This window comes from Bos javanicus, chromosome 1 (genome assembly GCF_032452875.1).
Source record: "Bos javanicus breed banteng chromosome 1, ARS-OSU_banteng_1.0, whole genome shotgun sequence".
NCBI lineage: Eukaryota > Metazoa > Chordata > Mammalia > Artiodactyla > Bovidae > Bos > Bos javanicus.
Genome location: NC_083868.1, coordinates 23171028 through 23185904, shown reverse-complemented (window position 1 = coordinate 23185904; position 14877 = coordinate 23171028). Strand labels below are relative to the sequence as shown.

Here is a 14877-nt window from a genome sequence, read left to right as displayed (position 1 = left end):
ATGAAGTGATGGGACTGGATGCCGTGATCTTCGTTTTCTGAATGTTGAGCTTTAAGCCAACTTTTTCACTCTCCACTTTCACTTTCATCAAGAGGCTTTTTAGTTCCTCTTCACTTTCTGCCATGAAGGTGGTGTCATCTGCATATCTGAGGTGATTGATATTTCTCCTGGCAATCTTGATTCCAGCTTGTGTTTCTTCCAGTCCAACGTTTCTCATGATGTACTCTGCATATAAGTTTAATAAACAGGGTGACAATATACAGCCTTGCTGCTGCTGCTGCTAAGTCACGTCAGTCATGTCCGATTCTGTGCGACCCCATAGAAGGCAGCCCGCCAGGCTCCGCCATCCCTGGGATTCTCCAGGCAAGAATACTGGAGTGGGGTGCCATTTCTTTCTCCAATGCATGAAAGTGAAAAGTCAAAGTGAAGTCGCTCAGTCGTGTCCGACTCTTAGCAACCTCATGGACTGCAGCCCACCAGGCTCCTCCGTCCATGGGATTTTCCAGGCAAGAGTCCTGGAGTGGGGAGCCATTGCCTTCTCCGATACAGCCTTGACGTACTCATTTTCCTATCTGGAACCAGTCTGTTGTTCCATGTCCAGTTCTAACTGTTGCTTCCTGACCTGCATACAAATTTCTCAAGAGGCAAGTCAGGTGGTCTTGTATTCCCATCTCTTGAAGAATTTTCCACAGTTTATTGTGATCCACACAGTCAAAGGCTTTGGCATAGTCATTAAAGCAGAAATAGATGTTTTTCTGGAACTCTCTTGCTTTTTCCATGATCCAGCGGATGTTGGCAATTTGATCTCTGGTTCCTCTGCCTTTTCTAAAACCAGCTTGAACATCAGGAAGTTCACGGTTCACATTGCTGAAGCCTGGCTTGGAGAATTTTGAGCATTACTTTACTAGTGTTAGTTTTGTTTTCAAATAGGGACTAAAATAATTGGAACTGTTTCAACATTTTATTCTTCATTTTGTGGTTTAATTTTGTATGGTATATATTAATTATTTTATTTCCTTAAAATCCTTATTTCTATCTTCCTTGAATAAAATAAACTGAAAATGCCATTTTAGCATCTAGACTGCCCCCTTCTGGCTTTCATGTCAGGCTCTATTAATCACTTTAATCCTCCCATACATACTCCATACTTTACAACTGTATGCTCAGATCAGGGATAATGGTTTCAGTATGTTAATTTTATATATTTTATACAAAAATATGCAGACAGGTATTGTGCCAACTTTCCCAAGGGTTTCTGAAGGACAGAACAAGACTCATTTTTAAAACTTCTCTACTAGCACAAAATAATTTGCTCTTTTAAAATTCAAATAAAACCTGTTATTCACAACAAAATGCCCAGGATCACATGCAGTATTTTTGTGGAAAAAGAATAATTAACATTGTAGTTTGGAAAAACTGAAACTTTTTGTGTAGTGTTCATTAAATTATTGGTCTTTGTTAGTTATGTCTAATTAGGATGCTTTAATTCCCTTTTAACAGTTGGGTTTCATAGCATTTTATATCCCACTACATTAAGAATTAATTTTTTGGCTTGACACCAATGCTAAATTTGCTTATCCAAACAGAAGCCATGCCAAGGGCTTGAAGGATGATGACAGTAATTAACCCAAATCATATACCAGGAGCTATTCCAATGAAAGTGTCTGTTAAATAGTGTATCTTTTTTTTTGATGGTGAAACTGATCCGGCAAAGGGCATGTACCAAGACCTCCACAGAATGTTTCCTGACAGAAATGCCAAAGATGGGCAGGGAACAACTACTGAACTGATCAAATAGCCATTTCTTATTCTGATAAACAGAATGGGAAGCATGGAGAAATGGGGGCATGCATGTACCTCAGCTAAGAATTTCTAGAGGTCAGTTTGATATTTCATATATCAAATGACTTAAAATTTAGCGTGTCTCAAGTTCCTATGTCCCTACAAGGGACCATGAGAGATGTATAAACAGAATGAGCATTGTGACAATAATAAAGTAGGAAAAATCTGCAACAGGCATAACTTTTGATTTTGTTGAACAAGTCTTAATTTAGTAAAAAGATAAAATCTTATGTTGCCATATGACAGAATAAAATGTTATTATAGAATGATATTTGAGGTTGATTATATTTGTTGTTGTTCAGTCACTCACTCGTGTCCAACTTTTTGCAACGCCATGGACTACAGCATGCCAGGCTTCCCTGTCCTTCACCATCTCCCAGAACTTGATTAAACTCATTTCCACTGAGTCGGTGATGCCATCCAATCATCTCATCCTCTGTCATCCCCTTCTACTCCTGCCTTCAATCTTTCCCAGCATCAGGGTCTTTTCTAATGAGTCAGCTCTTCACATCAGGTGGCCACAGTATGGGAGCTTCAGCTTCAGCATCAGTGCTTCCAATGAATATTCAGGGTTGATTTCCTTCAGGATTGACTGGTTTGATCTTCTTGCTGTCCAAGGGACTCTCAAGAGTCTTCTCCAATACCACAGTTCAAAAACATCAATATTTTGGCCCTCAGCCTTCTTTATGGTCCAACTTTCACATTCATACATGACTACTGGAAATACCATAGCTTTGACTGTACAGACCTTTGTTGGCAAATGTCTCTGCATTTTATATTGAGTTGCAAAGACCATGTGTACATTAAAAAAAAAAGTAAGACTGGTTATGGAGCAACATTTGAATTATGACACCACACATATTGGAGAAGGAAATAGAAACCCACTCCAGTGTTCTTTTCTGGAGAAGCTCTTGGACAGAGGAGACTAGCAGGCTACAGTCCATGGGGTCACAAAGAGTTGGACATGACTGAGAGACTCACATACACACACCACACATATAAAGACTCTAGCAGTACTCACAAGCACCTTAGCACCAGATATCTCTGGAATATTAGCATTATGAGTATTTTTCTTCAGCTTCTATTCCTCCTCTGTTTTCTTTCTTCTCTCTCCTCCTTTGTCCTTGTTCTTCTTTGTGCTATTCGGTATTTTCCAAATATTTCTTCAGCAATACAATTCCAGAAGAGTTGACAGCTCCATGGTGATGGTTGGAAATGTGTCAAGATTGAGACAGAGGAAGTGTTTTGGCCAGAGTAAGCTTTAGAAGAGGTAAGAAATAACTGGTTCAGTGCAGGGTGATTGAGATAAACAAGTAGAGATGAAGCAGATGGCAAGTAGGCTTTTTACTGTATGTATCTGGAGCTCAGAAAAGAGGTTTGGACTTGAGAAATCCATTTGAGAGTCACCAACAGAGAAGAAGTTTGTTGAAACTGAGGGTGGAGGAGATTGCTCAGAAAAGGAGCATACGAAAGGAATAATGACTAGAGCTGAGTGTCATGAAATATACATGTTAAAAGAAGACAAAGAAACTAATGGAAACCCAGACAGGTGGAAGAAAACACAAAGGTATGATGGTAAGGAAGTAAAAGGAAACATGTCTTAAACAAGGGGATGATCAATGATGTTAATTTCTATGAAGAGTTTAGGTGAGATAATCTTCAAAGTATCCCAAGAATACAGCAGTAAGTATTGTACTTTCTTTATCAAGGCCCCACTGTTGGAAACCCTTTCAGCCAGGTGTTGGAAAGTTCAAGGAGAAAAAAAGGTGGTTTGGCAGAAAAATATTTGGCTACAGAAGGAAGGCAGGAAGTAAGAGGATAACTGAACACCGGAATGAGGGTGAAATCATTTTTGTGGTGATGGTATTAATTATAAGATGAGAAAAATGTGTAGTTCTCTGTGGGCTGATGGGAAAGAGATGCTTGAAAGGAAGATGAAGATTAAAAAAGAGAGAACAATTGAGGATCTTAAAATTTGCCTTACGATAAAATGATCACTTGCATCATTTCTTTAAAGATAGGTTTCCAGACGGGAATCTTACAATCTGCATTTTTATCAAGCACTGTTAAATGACTCATCAGCAGGAAAGTATGGAAACAATTATAGTTAATAAATGTATTTTGAGGCAATGGGCAGAATGTGATTCGGATCATAAGGTTATCCTTGGATCTGAGGAGAGAACTATCTTTGCTTTTTATAGGAGAGAGTCAGAAAAGGCAGAGTGGAGATGCAGGAATGTGGAAGTGTGGCAACTGACTTCCCTGTCTGTGTTGACTTTCTCCATCAGATAGGATGTCAAGGCCCCTTCTGAGAGATGCAAGAATTTCTAGGCACTATGAAAACCCACATGGAAGGAAGATACTAATTTATGGTGGAGCCAGTTTGCAGGGCTTTATGATCTTTTGAAGTAGCACTCCACAGATAGGGAGCAAGTATGATCAGGACTGACTTGTGAGTTCTAATGTTGAAGCTTAATAGAAGGAAAAGGAAAACTATTAAAGTTTAGAATATCACCACCATTTGGGCGAAATGTAATCATGGAGTACAGGCTGAATAATGAAAAGATTCAAGACAGGACATAGATGTGCTTAGTCCTGAGAGTTTTCCTGAACGTGGGACCATTGATTCTAAAACCAGGAAGATCCCAGGTAAACCAGGATCATTGATCATCCTAGGGAGCATGGATGATAGAAAGTTGCATTTTTAAACTGAGAGTCTCGATAGAATAAGAACCAAATATAGTGAGACTAACTGAATGTACGATTTAGAAATAGAAGAGGTTACATTATGGCCAGAGGCTGGAATAATTAGAGTTGGGTTTTCAAAGGTGGATTAGTTCCAGGTAATAAGATTCATGGTTTATGGTCATGAAAGCTGATGGCCAATGTAGCATGCAGCTGACAGACTCTAAAAGTATGAAGGTCATGAAGTTGAGAAGAGATTGAGTTTAATACAGTTGTCCTTGTCAGCTATGCCATCCCCCAGAATGGTGGCAGACTGAGGTGGCATGAATTAGCTTGATGCTAGTCTTCTGGTAGGACAGGAGGCAAAGACCTGAGGAGGCACAGATTATGGTCCAGCCAGATGGAATAGCTTAAACAATCTAGGAGTTCAGCTCAAGTTTGAAGGGTAATTTTCTAAAAGAAATGGTGAAAAAATCAGGCAGTATGCCCTGGCTCTAAAATATGTGGGATATGGAAGAATAAACAATTTCCCTGCCAGAAGATTAAAGAAACAAAGTTATTGTCAAGGCAAGTCAGGTTGCTGTTAATGAAGCAGATGAATATGCAAAAAAAGGGATTGAAAATATATAACTTTTAAAAAATGTTTGGTTGATCTAAAACTCTAAAGGAAAAAAAGGACGTTGTCTTGTTTTATCAGGCCCTTATTGGATCAAAGGAAACAGTTCTCAGTGAGAAAAGAAAAGATTCCTGTTGGTGGGGTGAGTACTAAAATAACTAGTGTAATTTGTTACTAATCATTCCCATGTAAGTATTATTAACAAATACCATCTATTTTTTACTGAATTTGAAGGGAGTTGCTATATAATATTTTGAAGAAATTAAAGCAAATGAGCTATCAGACATTAGAGTGATGTTTAATTATTTAGCTATGTATATTTAGCTGCATATACTCTTATTTACTAAAGATAGTTAGCTGTGTATATTTCACTATGTATATTCTTGTTAATGATAGTAACTAACATTATTTGAGCACTTATTTTAAAGTCCTCAGAACTGTGCAGGTACTTTGCTTGTACTTATAAGGTGGCTACTATTATTATTCCAATTTATAAATGAGTAATCTGAGGATTAGAGGAGTTGGTAACTTGAATCAAGGTCATAAAGCTTAGAATATATCACAGTAGGTTTAAATCCAGCTTTTAGTGTGACTTTTAATTACAGTAATTTATCATTTTTTAAAAACAATTTTGCTTTTAGGTGAAGTTTTCAGTCATTCTGAAGTATCTTCACGCCTTCGGCTGGCTCTGGGTGTGGCTGAATGTGGCCACTTGCCTGGGGCAGAATTTGGTGGGAACTGGACAGAATCTCTGGCTTAGTACCTGGGCAAAAGAAGCAAAACACATGAATGATTTCACAGAATGGAAGCAAATAAGAAGCAAAAAATTAAGCATCTATGGATTACTGGGATTAATGCAAGGTTAAAAAAAAAGTCTAGCTTTTTTTTTTTCAGTTGCTTTTCTTTTCTTTTTCTAACCTAACTGATCTGGATGCAAGCATAAGGCATTTTTTTTTTAATCTACGTCATAATATTCATATACTTTGGGATAATTCAAATACATATATTTTTAATTCACCATATTTGAGAGAGTAAACAGAAACTTGTATGTGTCAACTACACGACCCATACTAAAAAATTTGTCTCATTTAATCTTAGCAATAAGTATTTAGAAAGGTATCATTATCCCCATTTTACAGCTGAGAAAATGGAGGTTTATCTGTTAAGTCATTCAGGACTCAAAGTCTTGACGACATGGCTAGTCACCCTATGTGGGAGGCTTGTGACTGATGTGAAGATCAGTGAGTGAGTCTGTTAAAAACTGCATTGTAAGTAAAGTTTGATACTACATGGCAAGCAATATTTGTATAATAGTAAAAGATGACACTGGAAGGATTTAGAGTAGGGGAAAGCTATATTTGGTTGAGAGATTAAGATAATTCCCAAGGCATAGTTGGCATTTGAGGTGACACTGAAAAGACGGATTGAGTTTTGTCAGAGATCACAGAGAAGGGAAGGTGAGACATGCAGAGAAAGATGTTCATAAAGATGGATAGGAAAGTTGAGGGGGCTCTAGGCATAGCTGAGGATGCCAATCTGAGTCATCTTCAGGTAACTGATGGGGCAGGAGGGGAACTGGAGGTAGAAAAGTAGTTTGGAAATGTGTTAAAGATGATGGTTGGAAAGGCAAGTGGAAAACTTTGAGAATTGGGGGGAAAAGAAATGACAGAATTTATAGTTATTTTTCAGAATATGAATAAACTTGGTGTGATGAAAAAACAGATGGATTTTTATTGGAGGGACTAAAGTCAGAGACCAGGGAGAAGTTGGGATTGGTAGGGATAAAAATAACCAAGTAAAAAAGATATCTGATCCATCTCCTTGTCACCCAAAGCATCTAGTCCAGTGCTAACCAATGGGCAGTGAATGGAATAAGGCTGAATAAAGTACGAATGGAGGCAGGGTCAGAGAACTGCAGTGGGGTTGCAGAAAAGGGATGGATAGGAAAGACATTGCAGTGAAAAGATACATAAAATTTGTTGTGGGTGAGAAGAGAGCATCACTTGAGATTTTGAAGTTCGAGTAATTGGGAAAACAATGAAGACAAAAATAAAGAAACCAGTGGGGAAGAGTCTTAAGTGATAGAACAGAGAAATTATGAATTCAGTTTGGAACACATTTAGTGGGAAGTGTGGATATATTTTGCTGTTGTTTTTCCCCCCAGTAAGCAAAGTAGATTCACACTGTCCTTCAAAGAAGTTAAGTGATTTGAAAGAGTAAGAAGAAAGATTCTCAAAAGTACAGTACTCAAAAGTACAGAACCATTAAAGGAAAGGTCTTTTAAATTAGAGACAATCTTTGTGTATTTATAAGGAGAAAAGATAACGTGAAGGAGAGTGATAAAGTTAAATAAGAAAACAAATCAGCTACATGGAAGTCTTGCTTCCCTTGCACATCTAAGGATGTGCATAAGGGGAAACAGAAAGAATACATACTTATGGTAACAGAAAATGAGGATAACATTTAAAAGTATGTGACTCAAGGCCTTGCTTTGTTTTCTCCTCTCCCATCTTATCTTTGATTATGTCACCATCAGTTTAGTTCAGTCGTTCAGTTGTGTCCGACTCTTTGCGACTTCATGAATCTCAGCACATGAATCTCAGCACGCCAGGCCTCCTTGTCCGTCACCAACTCCCGGAGTCCACCCAAAACCATGTCCATCGAGTCAGTGATGCCATCCAGCCATCTCATCTTCTGTCGTCCCCTTCTCCTCCTGCCCCCAAATCCCCCCCAGCATCAGGGTCTTTTTCAATGAGTCAACTCTTCGCATGAGGTGGCCAAAGTATTGGGAGTTTCAGCTTTAGCATCAGTCCTTGCAATGAACACCCAGGACTGATCTCCTTTAGGATGGACTGGTTGGACCACCTTAGTACTACCTATAAGTATGTCCATCAGAAAGTAAACAAATATTTTGAGGCAAATTTATGCTTGTTTTGTCATTCTGTTACACTCATTGGGGAAAGAGTTTTTATGTTAATAACTAAAATGAGATTCAGGAACTTAGAATGTGCTTGGTTCTAAACCAGTGAGTCAAGTTTATTGGCTTGTGGTTTGAAACTCAATGAGGTGAAGGTAGATTTAGAGATATATCGATAGAATGCTGAGCAGCAAAAGAAATATCCCATATACATCTCTATACCAGTGTCTATCATCATATATAGGAGAGTTAAACTCTTACCAACCTAGTGAACTCATGTTGCAGTTTTAAGGGAGATTCAGTATCCTTTGGAGAATATTTTAAGTGACCAAATACTGTTATTTTCCTATACTAGGCAAGGTATGCAAGTTTAGTATTCAAAATTTTACTCGTTTACTTTAACTAACTGTCAGGAAGTATAAAAAGTATTTTGTAATGAAAGTAACAGATTATATACAATTTAATCAAAAAGATTTTTTCATGACTGGATTTTTTTTTTTTACATTTAAAAATTTAAAGTTTTGACTTATTATTAAATGTAATTATGTTATAAATTTTAAATTATTTCATAAGAAATGAAACTCTATAATTTCTGGTTTTATTAGTGGTCCACAGCTGCATCCTCTGGAACCTGATCCAATCAAAAGCAGGCTGTATTCACTGATATCATAAAAGCTTACATTAATTTTTGAGCTTTAAAGCATAAATAGCACTTTCACATTAATACCAGAGGCCTGCTATGAATAATATAGAAGGCTGACATTCAAACAAAACTGGAGAACTGAAGCAGAAAATACTGCATCTATATTTTATAACAATAATAACGATCCTACCTTATCTTCTGAAAAAGAAATAGCCCTAAACATTTTATTTCTGGTTCTCAGCTATGTGCTGAATCTCTGGAACACTCTGGACATCCCTAATCTGTTGTGTTTTATGCCTCCTTGTTAGAAACTTCCTTTTCCAACCCAGTGTGTAAAATATAGACACCTTATTTTCAACGTGTGGTGTTTAAGGAGTACACTGCTACTCCCTGTTTGAGATGAATGAGTGGATCATTTACTTTACTTACCTCACAAAATTCCACTGAAATGACAGTGAACAAATCCAAAAGTAAAGGGTTCAGGGAATTTCACAGTGATGAATTTCTGCATAAGTGATTATAGTGATAATCAAGGGTAGAAGAACCTGTAACAAATACTAGATGAAGCTGTAAAAGCATAGTAAGTGGTCCAGTCTATCCACTGGAGAAACTCAAGTACAGGGAGTAAGATTAAGTAGCACAGAATTAATCAAAGTGGCTCACTAGAGCTTTGTCCTGGCCTGTCAGCCTCTCCTACAAGCTCAGCCCCATCCCCAGCACTAGCTATGTATTATTATATACCAACTGGCACAGTAATAATACAATGAAAACTAGGAACTGATGCTTAAAAAGAGAATGAAGGTTACTAGTGTGTGTGACATATATTAAAGATGGCCTCCTTGTGTGGCTTTTGAAGAAGTTCCAGCCTGCATATAAATCACCATATAAGACTTGCAGGGTCACACCCACTTACGTGGAACTTCCATTCAGAGGAGAGAAATGTTGGGGGAAATTAATGTATACACTGGCAGAAGAAGGGCACACCAACTACCCTTGATTAACCATATCTTTATCTCGCATGTTTAAATTGGTCATGATGGATGGTCATGCGTTTTAATTAAGTGAACAGTATAAATAAGAGCTAACAAACAGAACAGTGGAACCAAGAAGTAAAATACTCATACTTGGTATATAAGAGAAGCTTAAAATATCTAATTAGTATCTTTAGATATTCAAATGGCAGAAGCAAAGCAAGTGCAGAATGTGCTGAAATAAGGTCAGTCTAAGAGCAAGAAAGTTCTTAAAAAAATTTAAAGAGATTGTACAAGTTGGAAGAGATAAATTGGAGGAGAGAGTCCCAGATGTACAACACCAGAAACAGATGGCAAATGATAAATAAGGAAAAATTACAGTAACAATCCAGGATGCTCACCATCCCTATAGTAAGACTTGCAGTAAATGCAGATAGAAATTATCAACTATATAATATTTAACAACATTTTCTGTAATTGAAGAAAACTGAAGTCTGTCCCCACAAATGTTCCAGTTTAGAGCAGAAATACACGGGGTTCCAAGATAGTAGTTTGTGTTGCAAGAGGAGGGGGCAAAAGAGCATAAAAGAAATAATAGAATGTCTGAAGAGTTCAAATATATTCAAAAGAATTTTTCTGACTACTGAATTGTTTGGGAATAGATGAGTTCTTATTGCATAGAAAAATAGTGGTACAAGCATTGTAAATGTAGTGAACTTCATGAATATTATGTTTAGTAGTAATGTAAACACTGAATATTTGAGGGAAAAATGGGCAACAACCTATTTTTAGAAGGGCTAGAAGAAAGTAAGGGGGACTGAGGTAGGAAAATAATAATAAATATTTAAGAGTAAGACATTATTAAACAGTCGTGTGTGATATTATTTAAAATAGAACTAGCTAAAATAATTTGAAGTGGTCAGGGTCAACTATTTTTGTTTTGCTTTGTTTTACACATTATACCTACAAGAATCATGTTGCCAACACACTTTTATTAACAATTTTATGTAGTAGAGATCAACAAAGTAATTGTGTATCCCAGAAGACTCAAAAGCAAATGTCTCAGATAACATGAAAGTTGGTGGGCTGCCGTCTATGGGGTCGCACAGAGTCGGACACGACTGACGCAATTTAGCAGCAGCAGCAAATGGAGAAGTCCAGGCACAAGTCTTTAAACTCAGTTGATCGAGGGGGCTCAAACCAAGTATCCACTACTCTTTATTTATCAGTTCTACTCGTTTTCCTCATTGGCTTAATCCTTAAGCTTCACACGGTGATGGAAATGTTATCTTTCAAAGAATTTCCCTCCATAGAAACCCAGGAAATTACTCTCCTTGAAACAACTTACTTATCCATCTTTGAATCAATCATTATAACCAAACATTCTCTTTTTCCAACCTTACAAGTTCCCCAAGTTGGCGATTCTTTGTGCTTTCATTTCTTCTTGCACACCTGGATAGCTCTTTTCTGAGCTTGCCTCTTTCTTGTTATATTCAGTATTTTGTCAAACACAGCCCACAGTTGTCAATAGATGCTGTTAACAGTTTTTTAACCTTTTCCACTAAAGCGACATGTTGATTATGTTTTTTGACTTTTTAGTTCGTCAAGAACAACCCTTCCACCAACCACATCTCTGCAGCTTGACAGACCAAAAAAGTTTTTTCCTCACTCACACCACTTGTGCATTGTTGATTGGGAAGGGGATTTTTCTGATTCTAGAGCCCAAGTTGAAAAAGCAACTCAACTTTTTTTTTTTTTTTTTAAACTTTGGCAGGCACCGTGCAAAGGGAGTAGGAGCTTTAGCAGATCTGACACCAACAATTAAATGCTCTAATCTGGAAGTGTCCTGTGTTGTTTCTCCCTCAATAGTTCAGAACTATTTCTTTGTTCTCTCCAATCACAAAGAGGCTAAAAAGTACAATTCTGCCATGGACCTAGAAGCTAGGAGAACTGAAACTGTTTGCCTAGTACCACCAGTGACTACCATTGTCCCTCAGGATGTTATAAAGTTAATAGGTTGCTAACATTCTATCCACCTGGTTGATCTGTTATCTTCAGAGCGTTTCTCTAGAAGCTATGCTCAAAAATAAGAGAGCCTTGCTCTGATACCCCATCAGAGCATCTGTATTTATTTTCAGTGTGCCATGTATGTTTATACTTAGTTTGGTCCAGAGTTACACATTCTGAAATTTGATACTTGAGTTTTCCATTAAAAATAAGTTCTATTATATGCAATTTCTTGAGTGTTAAAATTTGAAGTTTAAGCTGTTAACATGTCCCTGATAGCAGTTTGTGTTTAGGTCTCTTTGTGTGCTCTGGAGCTTATGTAGTCACCAGGGGATCCTTGGCTGCCTCTCGAGTTTTGCATGCTCAGCTGTTGGACAATGTGCTGCATCTCCCGCTCCAGTTTTTTGAAACCAATCCCATAGGCCAGGTCATCAATAGGTTCACCAAGGTAAGGAAACCCTATCTTATTAGAGGGCATACGTAAATAAATGATGATCCACATTTAGTACTTTATAATCTCATTTATGAAAAGTATCATTCTCAAAAAACGAGATTATGTTCAGTGTAGATTTCATTGTTTAATTTCTAATTCTTGAGACATTCATAATTGATGTATAACAGAGTCACATCTAACACACATAATTAAAACTCTTAAAAAATTGTTGAAAGAATCCAAGAAGTGCATGTGCTCTGGTGTCTATAGCTCCAATTCTTACACACATAGAGTTTGAGAATCAGACAGAGAAGGGGAAAAATATGTAAGTCTATATTGAGATATCTGGATTTTAAGCATTGTACCTTTTAAAAAATATCTTTCTTTGTTTCTTTTCTTTGTTTCTTTTGCATTGGGTCTAAGTTGCATTGTGCAAGATTTTTCACTGCAGCCCACAGACTCTCTAGTTGTGGCAAGTGGGCTCCCTAGTTATGGCACACAGGCTTATTTGCTCCATGGCATGTGGGATCTTAGTTCCCTGACCAGGGATTGAACCCACATCCCCTGCATTGCAAAGTGAATTCTTAACCACTGGACCACCAGGAAAGTCCCTAAGCCTGCTTAAAGACTTAAAAAAAAAACTTTTAAAAAAACTATCAACTCACTAGTAACAAATGAGGAATGGCTAGAGGTTCCCAGAATGTCTCTGCTTACCTATAGGGTTTTACCCATCGTATTTACAGCTAAGTACTTTTAATTGTATTGTCCAGTAAAATATTATGCAAACCACATAGGTAATTTAAAATTTTCTAGTAGCAACAACAGAAAATTAAAAAGAAACAGTTGAAATTGTTATTTATAATAATATATCTTAATGTGTAGAGTATCTGACACAGAATATCTGAATATCTGAAACATTAAAGTGTAATAAATGTAAAAATATTAATTGCATATTTTGATTTTTTATTCTTACAAAATCTCCAGAATCTGATTTGTGTTATAGACTTGGGTTATATCTCAATTTGCAGTAGCCACATTTCAAGTACTCAACAGTCATATATTTGCTAGTGGCTCCTGTATTAGACTGTGCATAGCCATAACCTTAAAATACGGCAGCCGTATAAACCAAGTGTCATGTAGTTGTGATTGGGAAATGCAGATTGCTTGATCATTGACATCTTGGGACTATAAAACCCTCTTAATTGTTATAACTGAAAAGTATGTGGGGGTGAGTTGAGGAGGGCAAAAATCATTTAAGATTCATATTGTCACTTCTGGGTAAGTGTTTTTATTTTTACACTGACTGATATATGTCTTCCTCCCCTCATTTTAAACCATAAAAAGTTAAAAATAAAGTGATCTGATGTAAAATTTTTCAGGACATGTTTATAATTGATATGCGTTTCCATTACTACATACGGACCTGGGTGAATTGTACACTGGATGTTATTGGAACAGTTTTGGTCATTGTGGGAGCTTTACCACTCTTCATTCTTGGGGTTATTCCCTTGGTTTTCCTCTATTTCACTATACAGGTAAGTTTATGGATTTTTATGTTTTAATAACTTCCAAGTTCACAGTCAAATACTAGCTGGGCTTCCCTAATGGCTCAGATGGTTAGGAGTCTGAGGAAGAAGGGAAACGAAGAGGATTGGGTAGGAAGTCCCGGACTGCAGAACAGTTTCATAAGAGGTTTGGTTGAATGAATGGAAAATCCACAACCAATACTGCCCATTGATACTCCCACGTGACCTCTGAATGAGTCTGTTTTAACACCCCTTCCCTGCTGAGTCATTTCCTGGGAGCCACCTGAGGGAAAAGTGGCCTCCATTCTAAAATAGGAGTAGATTTGGAAAGGCAGCAGCCTCGCTGTCAGTCAGCGATGTGCCCGGCAACAAGAGAACTGAGTTGTGCATTTTCATGGCCACCACAAAACCCGGGTGTTATTTACATTTTAGCAGAAAGTCAATTTTCCTGAAGATTCAAGAGAGAAATGAATATTCCCTTTTGCCCTGTTACCCTGCTATCAAGAAACTATTGCTAGAAGTATTAAACAGATCTCTCATGATAGGTGTACACGTTTATATTCTAATTAAATGTAGTCAGCCAATTTGAATTCCAAGATAATGTCACTGGGAGACTCTAATGTAAAAACAAAATTTCTTAACTCTTGTTTAAATTAAATATAACAGTGTTTTTGAGGTTCTTTATATGAAAGGATGCAGTTCTTGTAATTTAATGTTTTCTCGTAATTTAATGTTTTCTCGAAATCCTAATTTTAAAATTCTTATTGGAGTTAGATTTTTCCAAGTTCAGTTCAGTTCAGTCACTCAGTTGTGTCCGACTCTTTGCGACCCCATGAACCACAGCATGCCAGGCCTCCCTGTCCATCACCAACTCCCGGAATTCACTCAGACTCACATCCATCGAGTCAGTGATGCCATCCAGCCATCTCATCTTCTGTCATCCCCTTCTCCTCCTGCCCCGAATCCCTCCCAGCATCAGAGTCTTTTGCAATGAGTCAACTCTTCGCATGAGGTGACCAAAGTACTGGAGTTTCAGCTTGAGCATCATTCCTTCCAAAGAAATCCCAGGGCTGATCTCCTTCAGAATGGACTGGTTGGATCTCCTTGCAGTCCAAAGGACTCTCAAGAGTCTTCTCCAACACTACAGTTCAAAAGCATCAATTCTTCGGCGCTCAGCCTTCTTCACAGTCCAACTCTCACATCCATACATAACTACTGGAAAAACCAAAGCCTTGAC

At 37.5% G+C, this 14877-nt stretch overlaps 1 protein-coding gene across 4 annotated transcripts in view; it reads left to right on the top strand.

The window, feature by feature from the left end:
• Positions 1-14877, top strand: part of LOC133254961 (multidrug resistance-associated protein 1-like) — a 97391-nt gene that overhangs the window by 65527 nt on the left and 16987 nt on the right. For all 4 annotated transcript variants that reach the window (XR_009738885.1, XM_061429482.1, XM_061429564.1 and 1 more), the window contains 4 exons: positions 5225-5285; positions 5785-6004; positions 11975-12129; positions 13494-13649. Coding sequence is in view for 3 of the 4 variants with exons in the window: in XM_061429482.1 (XP_061285466.1) it covers positions 5225-5285; positions 5785-6004; positions 11975-12129; positions 13494-13649 (592 nt within the window). In the remaining variant the exon portion in view is untranslated. The remainder of the gene's footprint in view (positions 1-5224; positions 5286-5784; positions 6005-11974; positions 12130-13493; positions 13650-14877) is intronic.